The 18,067-nt window shown below is 42.8% G+C and overlaps 2 protein-coding genes across 2 annotated transcripts; both read right to left on the minus strand.

Moving 5' to 3' along the window:
• Positions 1-1,339: 1,339 nt before the first annotated feature.
• On the minus strand, positions 1,340-6,757 carry LOC120066579 (hyaluronidase-5-like). Its single transcript, XM_039018005.1, has 3 exons — positions 5,819-6,757; positions 5,495-5,584; positions 1,340-1,669 (listed from the first exon to the last, which is right to left on the minus strand). Exons 1-3 carry the CDS (start codon positions 6,755-6,757, stop codon positions 1,340-1,342), a joined length of 1,359 nt encoding a protein of 452 aa, XP_038873933.1.
• A 2,261-nt stretch (positions 6,758-9,018) lies between these two features.
• Positions 9,019-15,900, minus strand: LOC120066581 (hyaluronidase-4-like). Its single transcript, XM_039018006.1, has 4 exons — positions 14,911-15,900; positions 14,314-14,403; positions 13,290-13,598; positions 9,019-9,171 (listed from the first exon to the last, which is right to left on the minus strand). Exons 1-4 carry the CDS (start codon positions 15,898-15,900, stop codon positions 9,019-9,021), a joined length of 1,542 nt encoding a protein of 513 aa, XP_038873934.1.
• Between the last annotated feature and the right edge of the window lie 2,167 nt (positions 15,901-18,067).

Genomic DNA, 18,067 nt, shown 5'->3' on the forward strand with positions numbered 1-18,067 from the left:
ACATTCCATGTGACAACCATCCACATTTTTTCCTGGCTAATATCCTTTCTGAATTTACAAGTTTTCCAAGAAGTAATCATGTGTAATTACAAGTAATTACAAGTAATTACATGTGTTACTCCCTATCCCTGGCCGAGACAAAACACTAGCAACTTCAAACACACTTCAAACAATATCATGAGAGAAAGTGAGACTAAACAAAGTTGTCAAATTGGTAGAACAAAGGATAAAAGGTTACAACATGAATGTAAGCTCACCTGTTCCAGGGATTTTCACACAAATTCCTTGCCACCCACCACACTTTGTAGGTCCCCTTTTCCTGCTCAAAAGCATTAACCCCTCACTACAAACCTCACGTACAGTAGGTTCCATCTGTGAGTGTGAATAGTGCATCTCTAAATAAGTTCTGCAATAGCTTTAAGCGTAGCATAGCAAGCGCTTGTGAAAACTTGTCACCACAGAGAAGACTTATTTATGTTTGATTTATGTGCGGTTTTCTGACTCCTTCAGGGGTATCTTTTTTTGAGAGTAACTGATGTAAACTGGCTTAAAATGAGTGTCTCTGTGCCTGGAAGGTGATATGAGAAAACAAGTGTATAAGACCACCACCAAATATCCTTGCTTTGTGGCATGACACGCAACCCACTGCGCACAGACGTCAGTTCAACGTCTATATTTCATTTGTCAACTAATTGAAATTCAATGTGAAATCAACATAACATGTCACCATGTCATTACAAAAAAGATGAAATTCCCTTGCGTTGATGATTTTTTTACAAATCCAATCAGTTTTCCACGTTGTTTCAAAGTCATCACATTGACTGTTTTGGTTAAAATGACATGGAATCAATGTTAATTCAACCTGTTTATGCACAATAGGAAGGAATGATTTGTTCCTAGTATTTTTTATTCTATATGCTTGGTCAGCATAAGTTGGACATTTAATGCTGAGTAATTGTAGATACTTAGCCAGTAATTTCATTATATATTAACCAAATATGTTAAAACACAGTATTTCTTTAATGTAATCATCCCAGTACCATTACTCAAAGCCCCTAAAGACGTTGGTGTTATTGGGTTAAATGTCACAGGCTCTGCATACTGTCCAAAGGATATCAAATAACTCACAACAATGTAAAATATTTTAGAATTTTATTTTGACATAAATATGTAATGTCTTACTTTAGTGATTCAGTTCTATAGTGCAGGATTCTCAAAAAAATACTGTTTATCTAAAAATGAGAACCTTGATTATTTGCTTCAATCATATACACGTACCCTTACTGTGAATGCATTTGTCAGATTCGTGAGATTTTCTAAGAGTGAACCCCCAGGGAGGCTATACTTGAATAACCATTGGGGTCATGGGACGTGATAACTGGGGTGAGCAGCTACTGCCTGTGTAGCACTGGCAGGTGAACTTGTCTGCTAAGGTGAGTAGGTCAGAAGAGGAGGGTATTCCGAAGGCCACGTACTTTCGCTGGGACTTTAGGAGGCGGAAGTTGTCCGGGTTCAGGTGCAGGTAGTCATTGGAGTTGTAGTCCTTTCTGACACAGCGGCCATTGCCCTGGCAAAGGACGTCACTACAGAGTTTGGCGGCAGCGGTCACGTTAGCGACGTATGGGTTGAGGGTGGATGTTAGGTATGTGGATAATGCTTCACATGAAGCCTGAAAGGAGAGAGAGGGGGGTGGGGGGTGAAACTGGAACATTTGTGCATCATGCAACAAATCTTTATTTGACATGAAGAATAAACATATCGGCTGTGTGAGTGTGTGTGTGTGTTCAAGTTATTAATGTGTGTGTGTGTGTGTGTGAGATATTAATGAACTTGTTCTTGGAACGGAATGTTGGATGAATTATATATAGGATAAAAAGAAGGGGGCTACAAATGGATATGTCATATCCACCTGACAACATGTGATATGATGATAAGCATAAACATGATTTACTTTCCGTTTTTTACATAAATAGCAAATGAAACAGCGTGCCATCATTGGTCAGCACTTCCTTCCGGAAAAAACACATGAATATCATGTTTCAACAATTTCATGTTTCAACAAGTAGTGATGAAGTCAATCTATCTTCCACTTTGAGCCATGAGAGATTGCATATATAGATTGCATATATGCATATCATTAATATTAGCTCCCCGTGTACTTTTAAGGACCAGCCGCGCTTCCCTGTTCTGAGCCAATTGTAATTTTCCTAAGTCCCTCTTTGTGGCATCTGACCACATTACTGAACAGTAGTCCAGGTGCGACAAAACTAGGGCCTGTAAGATGTGCCTTGTTGATAGTGTTGTTATTGAGAAAGCAGAGAATGTAACGATTGTCGTCGGGAGAAGGAGAAGAGGACCAAGGTGCAGCGTGGTACGTGTCCATATTTATTAAATGAACACTGAAATAACAAAAATAACAAAGAATAACGACTGAAACAATCCTGGCTGGTGCAGACACACAACAGGAAACAACAACCCACAAAACACAGGTGGGATGAGGCTACCTAAGTATGGTTCTCAATCAGAGACAACGACAGACAGCTGCCTCTGATTGAGAACCACACCCGGCCAAACACATAGAAATAGACAACATAGAACAAAAACATAGAATGCCCACCCCAACTCACGCCCTGACCAACCAAAATAGAGACATAAAAAGGATCTCTAAGGTCAGGGCGTGACACCGCTATAATCCTCAGTAATTTTCCATCCAGGTTGTCAGACCCCGGGCCAGGTCGATTAGAAAGGGCTGCTCGCTGAAGTGTTTTAGGGAGCGTTTGACAGTGATGAGGGGTGGTCATTTGACCGCGGACCCATTACGGGCGCAGGCAATGAGGCAGTGATCGCTGAGATCCTGGTTGAAGACAGCAGAGGTTTATTTGGAGGGCAAGTTAGTCAGGATGATATCTATGAGGGTGCCCATGTTTACGGATTTATGGTTGTACCTGGTAGGTTCCTTGATAATTTGTGAGAGATTGAGGGCATCTAGCTTAGATTGTAGGATGGCCGGGGTGTTAAGCATATCCCAGTTTAGGTCACCTCACAGTACGAACTCTGAAAATAGATGGGGGGCAATCAATTCACATATGGTGTCCAGGGCACAGCTGGGGGCTGAGGGGGGTCTATAACAAGCGGCAACAGTGAGAGACTTATTTCTGGAAAGGTGGATTTATAAAAGAAAAGCTTGAACTGTTTGGGCACAGACCTGGATAGTAAGACAGAGCTCTGCAGAGTATCAAAAGCTGTAGTCCGGGGGGTAGGCTTCAATAAGAGCGGCACTAGAGTCTGATGACAGCCGTGAGAAACATGCAATCAACTTTGCGCTTAGTAATGATGTCATTCATGAGAAAGGTTTTACTAGTGTTAAAAGCATATTCAACGGGGCATCTGCCTCGAGGTGACACATGGAATAACATCCAAATTATTAACGTTACAACCATGTTTTCTGACAGTCTCCAATCTAACAGAATGGTAGGAGATGACAGTTTGTATAAACTCACTAGAAGGCGGAGTTAAAGGAAGATAAATTAGGTTACTCACAATAACCGTAGTGACATTTCCATAAGATTTGATATGCTTTCCAAGTCCTTTGTTGCTTATTCTGACAGGGAGAACTGGAGCACTACCAGACCCTGTCCGTCAGTCTCTAAAACAGTTTGCGATGTTGCTGGAAATAATCCTGAAACATCTCCGCACTTAGTAAAAGTGTGCTATCTGCACTGTTATTTTAGTTAGCAGTTATTCTGTCAATTCCCTCATCATTGATTTAATTTACTTATTTCAGCAATTTCGAGGGTTTTCTGTATAGTTGTCAATGTTGGTGGGGCATATAATTCCATTTTAATGTTACTCCTGAATAACTATGATAAATAAATAGTTTTTCTTCAGTGTATTTTTAGCAAAGATTTACTTTGTAGTCCAAAGTGTAAGAATACAGGTGAAATGAGTTACTGACACATACATGGTGGCATAGCAGGAAGACCGGAATGCTGTGAACCAAGAGGTTGTGCATTCAAATCCCACGTAAGGACATGTTGAATAATAATTACTGTATAAATAAACATACACAATATAGTCAAATATATATTGTAATTTGAAAACACTATGTTAAAAGCACTGTGTGTATCATGAAGACTCATTTTTGTTTGCAGGGCATCACCTGTGAAATCATGTGTAATATCATCACATGTGAAGTGTTCCAAAAACATAGTATATAGTTTCACATGATTTCACAGGTGGAATTTTTTTAATAAATGTGTTGGTTTACAGGGTCAGCGCTTTGCTCAAGGGCACATCAACAGATCTTTCACCTTGTCGGCTCAGGTATTTGAACCAGCAGGCTTTCGGTTGCTGGCCCAACATTCTAACCCAGGGCTCTTCAACCCTGTTCCTGGAGAGCTACCATCCTGTAGGTTTTCCCTCCAACCCTAATCTAGCGCAACTGATTATAATAATTAGCTGGTTGATAAACTGAATCAGGTTAGTTATAACTGGGGTTGAAGAGGAAACCTACAGGAGGGTAGCTCTCCAGGAACAAGTGTAACGGATGTGAAATGGCTAGCTAGTTAGCGGTGGTGCGCGCTAATAGCGTTTCAATCGGTTACGTCACTCGCTTTGAGACCTTGAAGCGGATCACTGGTTGCTGCGGAAAAGGAGGAGGTCGAAAGCGGGATGAATGTAACCGATGTGAAATGGCTAGCTAGGTAGCGGTGGTGCGCGCTAGCAGCCTTTCAGTCGGTGACGTCACTTGCTCTGAAACCTTGAAGTAGTGGTCCCCCTTGCCGAGGCTTTTGTGGAGCGATGGGTATCGATGCTTCGTGGGTGACTGTTGTTGATGTGTGCAGAGGGTCCCTGGTTCGCGCCCGTGTTGGGGCGACGGTCTAAATTTATACTGTTACATTGATGCTGTTGACCCGGATCACTGGTTGCTGCGGAAAAGGAGGAGGTTGAAAGGGGGGTGAGTGTAACGGATGTGAAATGGCTAGCTAGTTAGCGGTGGTGCGCGCTAATAGCATTTCAATTGGTTACGTCACTCGCTTTGAGACCTTGAAGTAGTGGTTCCCCTTGCTCTGCAAGGGCCGCGGCCTTTGTGGAGCGATGGGTAATGACGCTTCGTGGGTAACTGTTGTTGATGTGTGCAGAGGGTCCCTGGCTCGTGCCCGGGGCGAGGGGAAGCCATAAAGTTAAACTGTTACACAAGTTTGGCGAGCCCTGCTCTAACCACTAGCCTACCTGCCGCCATGCCAAGATCATCACATATGAAGTGTTCCAAAAACATACGTTTTCACATGATTTCACATGTGCAAAACTGGTATATGTCACGTGAAATCATGTGATTTCTCCGTAAGAGTACTGCACCACCACTCAAAAAAGCTTTTTACATTGAAGTATTCAATGACATTTAAACATAACACAGTACAAATAAAAGAAGTGTACTTTATATTTTATCATGGGACATAAAATAAGAAATGTGGAGGGGTGTATGGGAGATTACCTTGTCAGTATAGTCGGCACTGGCCCCCCAGAGCACTGACCCAGAGGCCCCCAATGCTGCACTTTCTCCAATACTTCTGATCAGATCCTCCTGGGAATGACAGACATACAGTATGACAGAAACTCCTGCATGAAACTCAGCTGAAGTAAAAAAAATACATTTGTAATAGTGTGCACTGCATGTCTTGAAAATGTTCTTGTGAGTTATCAGCATTTAGTGAGCACACGTTTTAATAGCACAAAGGTAAAGATAACATAAAAGTATATTGAAATTGTGTAGCACTCAATATTGAACTATTAAGTAATTGACATCTAATGCCCTCACCGTACTGAGAAACGTATTTTGGTCACGGTAGAGTGGGCGTGAGTACACATAGATGGGCACAGTGTAGGGGCGTTTGGGCAGAGCTGCCACCCTCACTGCCTCCTGAACGCGGTTTCGGACGAAAAGCGCCACGTTGGCGCTATTGTTCAGCGATGCAGGCAGGTAGACTGAAGGGTATAGAGCCGTGCTGGACTCCCAAAGCCACAAAAGCTCGTCGTTCTGGCTCTTGGTCTTGTCGGAGCATTGCCCTGTGTAGTCTGGCTTCTCCCAGCCATAGTTGTAGCAATCGGGGAACAGATAGAACCCCCATTGCTGGCTGGGCCGCTGGCTGATACCTAGCATCATGGTTCCCTCCATGTAGTTGCGGGCTGCAGTCTGAAACTGCTTCTTGGCCTCAGTGGTTGCTTGTGATGGGGACAAAGAGGGGTCCTTCTCTCGAGCATAGGCAATGGACAGTTGACGGTAAATATTCTTGGACCCCCAGTTTCTGTCCCACAGGGGGCGCCAGTCTTCCCAGTCAATGACGGCCAGACCCGGGGTTGTGTCAGAGGGGATGTAATGATTGATGTCACCGTAGGCCTTAATCAGGTGGGCCGTCAGGTTGCCCTTTTGGGGGATGCCACCATTGAACTGGCGATGGTTGTTGGGGTCAACGTGAGGGTACAGGCCCAGGCGGTCGACGTAGAACAGGGTGAGGAACTGACCAGGAACAGCAGCAGGCGTGGTCACTGCTTTGAAGGACCAGGTGTCCAGTGGGATCTGCAGCCTCTTGCATGCAGGGGTCGGGGTATTCCATATACCCACAAAAGGATGACCGTCAAACAATGGGGGCTCCGTTGTAGGTAGGGGGGAGACGAAACTAAGACACGCCAGAAGGGAGAGGGCAAGGGTGGGGAGTAGCTGGGGAGCGCCCCTTTTCATCTGGGAGAACTGGTCCATCGTGACTCCTCTGTGAAAGAAAATACAGAAATACATGTGTGGCAACTGGCAGTGGAGGAATATGACTTCCCAACAATCTCTGTATAGCTACAGTGAGGTACCTTATTACGTGTCTTTTCAGATATCTTTACATCTTACAGCCAGTGATAGCCATAGCAGAGAGAAAAGGTGATAGAGCCAGTGGTGGCAGTTATTAGAACGTTCAGTACACAAGCTGTTGATGACAATGTTCAACTGTTACAAAGTCAGATGACAGACTAATATTACGGATATTACCAAATAACCAAAAGACAGCCTACTAGTCCTTACCTGTGCGTAATACACGGTTGGAGCGCAATGACACAGTAGAGAAATCATATTTTTATACCTTTGGGTTAATCTATTCCATTTGATGTCATCGTGTGTCAAGTGCTCATTCAACATGTTCCTGTTTGTTGTACATTATGATTTATCATTCAAGAGCTTTTTCCGTGGTTCCAAGAATGACTGTTATTGACTATGTAATAGGCCGTGAAACTATTTATTTTACTGTTATCTGGTCTCCTATCTCTTTTCTGTACTCAGGAAATCACAGATGCCCTTCAAGGCACCTGACCTCTGGAGTGTGCGGAGGATATCAGTGTTTATCTGCAGTTAACAGCCTAATACACTGTTACATTGCGTGTGTGTAAGAGAGAGAATGTGGCCAAATAATCATGCAATAGAATCCAAGTGTTAGGGCTCACTTTCAGGGACACTTTAAGGGTAATTTAATGGCTTCTAAGGGCTGATTTAAGGGCTACTAATGGCTGATTTAAGGGCTGATTTAAGGGCTGATTTAAGGCCTACTAATGGCTGATTTAAGGGCTACTAAGGGCTGATTTAAGGACTACTGTAGTAAGGGCCAAGAATCTTGGAGAATTGTCATTGATACATTGTCAATTGGAAAATAGTCAGCCATGGTTCTTGATATCAGCATCCATTTACTGTGATTAATTAAGTTGCTTCGATTAGGAGGAAAATGAAGAGACAAATTAATGTATTCAAAATTATTTACATTTTTGGTAACACTTTATTTTAAGCTGCACATTTTAGCTACAAATTTGTGGTTTATAAGCGTGTATACAAGTAGCTAATAAGGCCTTTATTATGTCTTATAAGCCATATATAAGGCCTTAATTTGTGTTTTTTCTTATTCAAACATTATAAGTTATGTGTTAATTGCCCATCCTTAAAAACCTAATTGTTAGTCATAATAAAGACATATTAGTATTTAATAAAGAGCAAGTTACACTGTAAACAGACTCATAGTATGCTGTCTCAATGTAGAACTAATAAAAGCATAGTACCTTAACATATGTTCCCTGTGCTAAAGTGCTACCTTACATTCTCTAAGATGTTGACATATATCATTATTTTAAAATGGTCATACCATGGATCATTTAGCTATTTGATTAAAAATTTTAGGACCCCTTTAGGTATTCATAAAAATATCTACAAAATTTTTTGATAAAATATTGAATTTGACCTTTACTACCAAATCCCATAAAAACGCATTGAATAACACATGCATAAATGTTGGGCCCTCATACCACCCTCATGGAGTCTGTTTCTGACCATTTGAGCAGACACATGCACATTTGTGGCCTGCTGGAGGTCATTTTGCAGGGCTCTGGCAGTGCACCTCCTTGCACAAAGGCGGAGGTAGCGGTCCTGCTGCTGGGTTGTTGCCCTCCTACGGCCTCCTCCACGTCTCCTGATGTACTGGCCTGTCTCCTGGTAGCGCCTCCATGCTCTGGACACTACGCTGACAGACACAGCAAACCTTTTTGCCACAGCTCGCATTGATGTGCCATCCTGGATGAACTGCACTACCTGAGCCACTTGTGTGGGTTGTAGACTCCGTCTCATGCTACCACTAGAGTGAAAGCACCGCCAGCATTCAAAAGTGACCAAAACATCAGCCAGGAAGCATAGGAACTGAGAAGTGGTCTGTGGTCACCACCTGCAGAACCATTCCTTTTTTGGGGGTGTCTTACTAATTGCCTATAATTTCCACCTTTTGTCTATTCCATTTGCACAACAGCATGTTACATTTATTGTCAATCAGTGTTGCTTCCTAAGTGGACAGTTTGATTTCACAGAAGTGTGATTGACTTGGAGTTACATTGTGTTGTTTAAGTGTTCCCTTTATTTTTTTGAGCAGTGTATATATATATATATATATATATTTTTTTTTACACATATTTAACACCTTTTTTTTGGGTAGGTACAAAACTACCTCAATACTTCCATTCATTTTTTAAACCGTTACCGGTTACTTTCAGACGATTCCCGTGACACTTGTGGGGGTCGTAGAGTAAAACGGAGAACATCATCATGTTTGTGAGAATCTCCCCTTTCAACATTAGTTTGTTGCCCAAATGCTTCAGGCACTACAAACAGAAGATGGCACATCAACGATACAGACTTCAGACGAGTCCTGTGGGGCTGGTGGGGGTCGTTGAGCAAAACGGAGACCACCATCGTGTTCATGAGAGTCTCATCTTTCCATAGAGTGGTCATAACTCTACAGTTATTCGGACTCTATAGCCGTTGTCGTGAGAAGATAGATTTTCGGGATGACAAACACTGCTGTATCTCGGCCACCTTCCACCACAGTTGCGGAAGGCCGCCATAGGCGGATGCGATGGATTGAGACGCAGCTCATGCAACAGATTTCTCTCTAGCTTCAAGTAACAGATTTTAATGGGGATTTTTTTTATTATGGTACCTAGATTGGCACACCGGTAAGTCCATAGACTCTAAGGGTAAGGATTGGCCAGTTACACATGACTAATAATGTTCGATAAAGAAAACATTTAATAAAGGCCTAATAAATGTCTAACAAGATATAATAACAACCTTATTAGGAATTTACACACTTACAAACTACAAATTAGTTTCTAATATGTGTCCCTTAAAATAAAGTGTACCATTTGTATGAATTTTTTTGCAGTCCATTTACATTCAATCAACACTTTTCACATGTTTCATAATCCTTGTGTATTTGTTTTACTATCTTGGAATCTTTGAACAAAAAAATCACAACATGGCTGAGATGAGTAAGTTACTGTGAGCCACCATCAATCACTTCACTTAATACACTTAATATTTTTATTTTTTATTTAACCCTGAGTTAACAAGGCAAGTCAGTTAAGAACAGATTTTTATTTACAATGACGGCCTACCAGGGAACAGTGGGTTAAATGCCTTGTTCAGGAGCAGAACGACAGATCTTTTACCTTGTCAGCTCAGGGATTCAATCCAGCAACCTTTCGGTTACTGGCCCAATGCTCTAACCACTAGGCTACCTGCCACCCCAATATACTGTATTAGCCAGCTCCATTGCCTGCCAATCAAGACTGATGTGATTCTGAGATTAAATTCCACTTTGAGTCAATGCTCAATACTCAAAAGTAGACATAATGATAAATACAGGAAATGTTAATGAAGTATGAACTACTTACAGTTGAAGTCGGAAATTTACATACACTTAGGTTGGAGTCATTAAAACTCGTTTTTCAACCACTCCACAAATTTCTTGTTAACAAACTATAGTTTTGGCAAGTTGGTTAGGACATCTACTTTGTGCATGACACAAGTAATTCTTCCAACAATGGTTCACAGACAGATTATTTCACTTATAACTCACTGTATCCCAATTCCAGTGGGTCAAAAGTTTACATACACTAAGTTGACTGTGCCTTTAAACAGCTTAGAAAATTCCAGAAAACGTAATCATGACTTTAGAAGCTTCTGATAGTCTAATTGACCATTTGAGTCAATTGGAGGTGTACCTGTGGATGTATTTCAAGGCCTACCTTCAAACTTAGTGCCTCTTTGCTTGACATCATGGGAAAATCAAAAGAAATCAGCCAAGACCTCCACAAGTCTGGTTCATCCTTGGGAGCAATTTCCAAATGCCTGAAGGTACCACATTCATCTGTACAAACAATAGTACGCAAGTATAAACACCATGGGACCACGCAGCCACCATACCGCTCAGGAAGGAGACGCGTTCTGTCTCCTAGAGATGAACATACTTTGGTGCGGAAAGTACAAATCAATCCCAGAACAACAGCAAATGACCTTGTGAAGATGCTGGAGGAAACAGGGACAAAAGTATCTATATCCACAGTAAAAACGAGTCCTATATCAATATAACCAGAAAGGCCGCTCAGCAAGGAAGAAGCCACTGCTCCAAAACCGCCATAAAAAAGGCAGATTACGGGTTGCAACTACACATGGAGACAATGATCGTACTTTTTGGAGAAATGTCCTCTGGTCTGATGAAACAAAAATAGAACTGTTTGGCCATAATGACCATCGTTATGTTTGGAAGAAAAAGGGGGAGGCTTGCAACCCAAAGAACACCATCCCAACCGTGAAGCACGGGGGTGGCAGCATCATGTTGTGGGGGTGCTTTGCTGCAGGAGGGACTGGTGCACTTCACAAAATAGATGTCATCATGAGGAAGGGAAATGATGTGGTTATATTGAAGCAACATCTCAAGACATCAATCAGGAAGTTAAAGCTTGGTTGCAAATGTGTCTTCCAAATGGACAATGACCCCAAGCATACTTCCAAAGTTGTGGCAAAATGACTTAAGGACAACAAAATCAAGGTATTGGAGATGCCATCACAAAGCCCTGACCTCAATCCAATAGAAAATTTGTGGGCAGAACTGAAAAAGTGTGTGCGAGCAAGGAGGCCTACAGACTTGACTCAGTTACACCAGCTCTGTCAGGAGGAATGGGCCAAAATTCACCCAACTTATTGTGGGAAGCTTGTGGAAGACTACCCAAAAAGTTTGACCCAAGTTCAACAATTTAAAGGCAATGCTACCAAATGATAATTGAGTGTATGTAAACTTCTGACCCACTGGGAATGTGATTAAAGAAAAAAAAGCTGAAAGAAATAATTCTCTCTACTATTATTCTGACATGTCACATTCTTAAAATAAAGTGGGGATCCTAACTGACCTAAAACAGGGAATTTTTACTCGGATTAAATGTCAGGAATTGTGAAAAACTGAGTTTAAATGTATTTGGCTAAGGTGTATGTAAACTTCCAACTTCAACTGTATATGAACCACTTATCCATACACATTACACATCAACAAAAAGTAAAGCATCCATAAAGAAACATGCCTTATAATGCTGCTACATCAGCTATAAGACTAGCCCTTAGAAAGAACATTTGGTACATTGTACAGTGCCATAGTGCATGGGTAAACAACAACATGAACAAAACTGGCAAGATTTTAAACATTTCTGTTCTTTCCATTCAAATAAAATATAGTCCATATGTAACTTGTGACATATAATGGTTTACATTCCAGTTTAGTATGAAAATTTTACATATATCATTTTACACAGTTTCACACATTTCAAGAGTAACCTGGGTAGAAGACACTGAATTTGATGTTGCAAAAAAAATTGCTTCTAAGTGTCCTAATTAGTATTGACAAAGTACGAAGGAGGAAAGGCAAAGGGTGATGAGATTAAATACCTTGTCTCTTCAATTGCTGGTTACCCACTTTCTATCTGCACTTCAAGCTTCAATGTCAGAGTGATAAGTAAGGTTTGCGATTCTTTTTGAACTGTGAATCAATGAGATGTTCAGTCTAAATATAACTTTGCTTGAACACCATTGTTTGCAAAAAGTCATAGCACCGATGTTGCACATCATTTCTTATATGTCACCTATTACACAGTGATCCATGTTGAAGGCCATGTGGCCAAAATGTGATGTGGTTCCTAACATGTTTGATAAAAATACACCAATTTGATAAAGGCTTTTTCAAATTGCACAGTGTCTAGGAATTTTTCAACTTTATTGTTCCTTTAATAGTCAAATTAGATAATCTATTTAAATTAATTATCATTCAATGATAGGCTTACCATAAAAAAATGAACATCAAGCTTACTGCTATATGAAACTGCACACTATTAGGGGAGACTGGAGCAAGACTCCCAGATACCTTTTCATTGTCAGTGCTTACAATGGTACCAATATTGATAGCGGTGAGGTGACAAGTTAGAAAGTTACCTCATTTTCAGCAAATAAATGCTGTTGCTGGCAATGCATGCCTAAATGTAAAATGACAAAAGAATTGAACCAGAGTGTATATTGGTCCCATTGTTAATATAATCAGACTTTACAAATGAAGTATGTATGAGTTATGAATGTGTTATGTAGTCATTATGCAGGTACCCTTCAAGTAAAGCGTTACCCACTATAATACAGGACCCCTGTAGGAAGACGGCACAGCATTACGTAATAGCAGTTCCCATGGAAGTGACTTCAAGCTCTGTCTCCCCTACCCCAAACAACACAAGACACCTAAAGTGCTATTATCATACCACAGTCACACAAAGGAGAAATTCAATAGAAGGAGCAACACCACCGAGCTAAAGCTGTTCCCAGTTTGTGGAGCAGCACTTTCCCTCTGCTCCTCCTCCCCATCCTCCACCTCTCCCCCCTCCTCTTCCTCCTCTTCTGCCACCACCTTGTTCAGGCTATCACACTTCTCCCCGGCGTGTCCCTCGTAGCAGTGACAGTGGAACCTCTTGGCCAGTAGTTGGAGCTCATGCAGCGAGTGCCTGCCCATGACCTCAAAGTCCCCGTCCCCCGAGGGCTGAATGTGGTAGCTGTCTCCGCTCAGATGGAGGTAGTACGGGGCGTGGAGGTCCCTGCGGACACAGCGGCCGTTGCTCTGGCACAGGAAGCCACTGCAGACCTCTGCGGCCCGTGTCACATTGGTGATGTATTGACCCAGGCGGTGGTTGAGGAAGGACTTCACCTTTGTGCAGTTGTGCTGAAGACGGGTGAGAGAGAAAGAGGGGGGGGGGGGGGGGGGGGGAGAAAGAGAAGGAATGGGAGCAAGAAAGAAAGAATGAGTAAGTATTTTTGTTTAACTAAGAGAAAGTCAAACGACTGAGGGCATTGTGCAATTCATGATAATCCATTGACATATATACTCTAGCGAGCACTACCATACTGTCATAACTATTCTCTGTGGGTTGTCAACTATCGTCAACTAACTATTTTCTCCCTCTCTATATTTATAGCATTAGTATGTAGTTTTGTCCAGATTTCATAAATACTTTCTACAGCAACTCAAATTTCAAGAGAAGAATGTTTGTAATACACTTAGGAATGCATGACCTTTCTTCTCAAAGCCTCATTTTGAATGGCAGATTTACACAGGCCTTGGAAGTGTTGACAGCGAAAATAAGTCAAAACAAAATGAAATTGATGTACAGCAGATGCTGCCCCTAGGGAGCACTTTATTTTCATAGCTTTAATTGAGGATTTTCCTTTGTCAGAGCTGTTAATTGCCTTATCGCCAGTCTCTTTAGCTCTACCCTATTCTAGCTTGTGTAACACTTTGCTAGTCAAACTGTAACACTAATTATACAGTATACAAAGGGTGGGTCTAATCCTGGATGCTGATTGGTTAAAACCACATTCCAGCTGGTGTCTTATAATGTATGAGATCATATACAGCAAAGATATATAATGAGACTCACTTTGGAGGAAGTGAGGTTGAGGTCTCCCCAGATCACAAAACCAGCAGCCCCCAAAGCAGCACTCTCACCAATGGTGTGGATCAAGTCTGTCTGCAATACACACAAAGACATGCACACAGGATATTACACCACATTCTATATTACACCACATTTTGAACTTCTTTATACAGCCACAAGATGGTGCTAATGTCTCCTCAAGAGAGGCAGGATTGCCTGCACAACTGACTAGACAGTTCACTAAGTAGTGTTGACTGCTGAGAGAGACAGAGAATGGCAAGATAATTTTAAGAAATCATTAAGAAATAAATTATGTCATAACTGATCCTGTATATAAAGGATTACACAGGTTTTATAGTGTGGAATATTAATCAGGGAATTACAACCCTATTTGGATCATGTATCATGAAGTGCAATGATTTGTTCTAGCCCAACAGCAACACACCTGGTGGCCTTGATGATAAGTTAATTTGTTGAATCAGATGTGTTAATGATGGTCTGGCTAAAAACATACACATCATGTAGCTCTCCAGGACCAGATTGATAACCAACTGGTCACTTGATTTTAGACCTTTGGGTTACTAAGTGTAGCAGTCTTACCGTGGTGAGGAAGGCCATAGCCTCATCCCTGTACCCTAAGCGTGTGTACACAAATGTGGGCAGCTCAAAGTCATGCGAGGTAAGCCCAGCTATCCTCAGAGACTCCAGCACCCTGAACTGGGAGAAATGGAGGTTGCTGACACTGTCTGTTTGACTCTTCCTGATAGCCACTGAGGGGAACAATGCTGTACTGCTATTCCACAACCAGAGCAACTCGTCATTACGCAGGCTCTCTCGCAGGGGGCAGGAGCCTGTGTAGTTGTGCTCATGCAGGTTGTAGTTGTGGCAGTCCGGGTAGAGGTAGAAGCCCCAGAGTCCATTGGGGCGAAGGCGCGTCCCTAGCTGGACTGTCCTCTGCATGAATGCCTGGGCACTCCTCTCAAAGCGTTTTCGCGCCAGCACCTCAATTTGTGATGGAGTCACGTTGACATAGGCCTTTGCGATCATCTCCCGGGACTTGCATCGGTAGATGTCCTTCTTGTGCCAGTTGCGGTTCCACTGAGGCCGCCAATACTCCCAGTCGATGACTGCCAGTCCAGCAAAGTCCTCAGAGGGCATAAAATGGTCGATGTCCTTGTACGTCTTGAGGAGGTGGGCCTCCAGGCTGCAATTCTGGGGGAGGCCTCCATTGATGGGGACGCCATGGTCCGTGTAAAAAGGGTAGAGGCCCAGCCGATTGGCATAGAAAATGGTGACATTCTGCCCAGTGCGGATGGCCCGCGGGCTGCCACTGATGTGGAAGAGGTGCTCCAGGTTGGCCTGGACATTGTACTTGACAGTGCACAGGTCCAGCGGTGCATTCCAGGCAGCAATGAAGGGCTTGCGGCCCACCAGGGGCAGCTTGGCGGGCTTCTGGCCGAAGACGGCATTAAAAAGTAGCAGGAGCCAGGAGTAGGTGAGGGCACAAGCCACAGGCACGACGTGGTGATTGTGGCCACCGCTGATGGGCAACATGATCATCCTGGGGCTTGGTTCAACTGGAGGGGCCATCAATCATCTTGGAGAGAAAAAGGAAGAAGAGAGAGAGTAAGATAGTGAATGATTCAGACAGAAAAAGAAAAGAGAGAGAAAGGGAGGGAGGGAGAGAGGGAGGGAGTGAATGATATAGAGGGCTGATGAAGAGAGAAAGAGAGGGAGGGTGAGGAAGAGAGAAAGAGAGAGAGGCAGTGAGTGAGAAAGAAAGAGCGAAGACATCACAGATCATAGATTAGGAGTCGTTTGATCATATAGTGTTTCAAAATAATGTTAATCCGCTTAAAGAATATTCAATATTGTACAACAACATTAATCAGATTACAATACAGCCTTTATGACAGTGCAGGATGTTTCCACAGAGGCGAAGAGTTTGCACCTGTGCGTAAAGTTAGCTGCTCAATTAAAATGGCGCCGGAGAAGAAGGCTGACGTTTTACGTGTTTTTTATTCATTTATTTACGTTGTTTGTAACTCATTTTTTTACTTATTTTGTACATAATGTTGCCGCTACCGTCTCTTATGACCGAAAATAGCTTCTGGACATCAGGACTGCGATTACTCACCATGGACTGGCAGAATCCTTTTTTTCCTTTAACGAGTCAGACGAGCCCAAGCTCGGGAACTTGCGCAAAGAGGAGGCGGAGGAAAAGGGGCCAGAGGGTGGGCTGCCTTCTGAGAATTCGTAGGCGATCGAATAAACCCCCACTTCCTTCCATTCTGCTAGCAAACGTACAATCTTTGGAGAATAAAATCGATGACCTACGCGGGAGATTAAACTACCAACGGGACATTCAAAATTGTAATATCTTATGCTTCACGGAGTCATGGCTGAACGACGACACTATCAACATACAGCTGGCTGGTTATACGCTGTACCGACAGGATAGAACAGCGGCGTCTGGTAAGACACACTATCTACCTAGAGAGTTTTCATCTGTATTTTTCATAGGTGCTTTACGTACCACCACAGACTGAACCTGGCACTGTATTCCCCCATAAGCAAACAAGAAAACTCTAACGCAGAGAAACTTAAATCCGTTTTACCAAATTTCTATCAGCATGTTAAATGTGCAACGAGAGAGAAAAAAACTCTGCACCACCTTTACTCCACACACAGAGACACATACAAAGCTCTCCCTCGCCCTCCATTTAGCAAATCTGACCATAATTCTATCTTCCTGATTCCTGCTTACAAGCAAAAATGAAAGCAGGAAGCACCAGTGACTCGGTCGATAAAAAAGTGGTCAGATGAAGCAGATGATAAACTACAGGACTGTTTTGCTAGCACAGACTGGAATATGTTCCCGGGATTCTTCAGATGGCATTGAGGAGTACATCACATCAGTCACTGGCTTTATCAATAAGTGCGTCGAAGACATCGTCCCCACAGTGACCGTACGTACATACCCTAACCAGAAGCCATGGATTCAGGCAACATCTGCATTGAGCTAAAGGCTAGAGCTGCCGCTTTCAAGGAGCGGGACTCTAACCCGGAAGCTTATAAGAAATCCGACGAACCATCAAACAGGCAATGCATCAATACAGGACTAAGATCGAATCGTACTACACCAGCTCTGAAGCTCGTCGGATGTGGCAGGGCTTGCAAACCGGGCTACAAAGGGAAGCACAGCCGAGAGCTGCCCAGTGACACGAGCCTACCAGCCGATGTGAGTAACACCTTTAAACAGGTCAACATTCATAATGCCGCAGGGCCAGACGGATTACCAGGATGTGTACTGCGAGCATGCGCTGACTAACTGGCAAGTGTCTTAACTGACATTTTCAACCTCTCCCTGTCCGAGTCTGTAATACCAACATGTTTCAAGCAGACGACCATAGTGCCTGTGCCCAGGAACACTACGGTAACCTGCCTAAATGACTAACGACCCGTAGCACTCACTTCTGTAGCCATGAAGTGCTTTGAAAGGCTGGTCATGGCTCACATCAACTCCATTATCCCAGAAACCCTAGACTCACTCCAATTTGCATACCGCCCCAACAGATCCACAGCTGATGCAATCTCTACTGCATTCCACACTGCCCTTTCCCACCTGGACAAAAGGAACACCTATGTGAGAATGCTATTCATTGACTACAGCTCAGCGTTCAACACCATAGTGCCCTCAAAGCTCATCAACAAGCAAAAGACACTGGGACTAAACACCTCCCTCTGCAACTGGATC

The sequence above is a fragment of the Salvelinus namaycush genome, chromosome 21 (genome assembly GCF_016432855.1).
Source record: "Salvelinus namaycush isolate Seneca chromosome 21, SaNama_1.0, whole genome shotgun sequence".
NCBI lineage: Eukaryota > Metazoa > Chordata > Actinopteri > Salmoniformes > Salmonidae > Salvelinus > Salvelinus namaycush.

Excerpts from the sequence above, each read along its gene's own strand:
- LOC120066579 (XM_039018005.1), bottom strand. The coding sequence starts at position 6,757 with ATGGACCAGTTCTCCCAGATGAAAAGGGGCGCTCCCCAGCTACTCCCC. Across the intron at positions 5,585-5,818 it reads AAAATACGTTTCTCAGTACG|GAGGATCTGATCAGAAGTAT; the intron begins GTGAGGGCATTA and ends TGTCATTCCCAG. Across the intron at positions 1,670-5,494 it reads GTGCCGACTATACTGACAAG|GCTTCATGTGAAGCATTATC; the intron begins GTAATCTCCCAT and ends CTCTCCTTTCAG.
- LOC120066581 (XM_039018006.1), bottom strand. The coding sequence starts at position 15,900 with ATGGCCCCTCCAGTTGAACCAAGCCCCAGGATGATCATGTTGCCCATC. Across the intron at positions 13,599-14,313 it reads TCAACCTCACTTCCTCCAAA|CACAACTGCACAAAGGTGAA; the intron begins GTGAGTCTCATT and ends ACCCGTCTTCAG. Across the intron at positions 9,172-13,289 it reads AGTGTGATAGCCTGAACAAG|TGCCTGAAGCATTTGGGCAA; the intron begins GTGGTGGCAGAA and ends TTCTGTTTGTAG.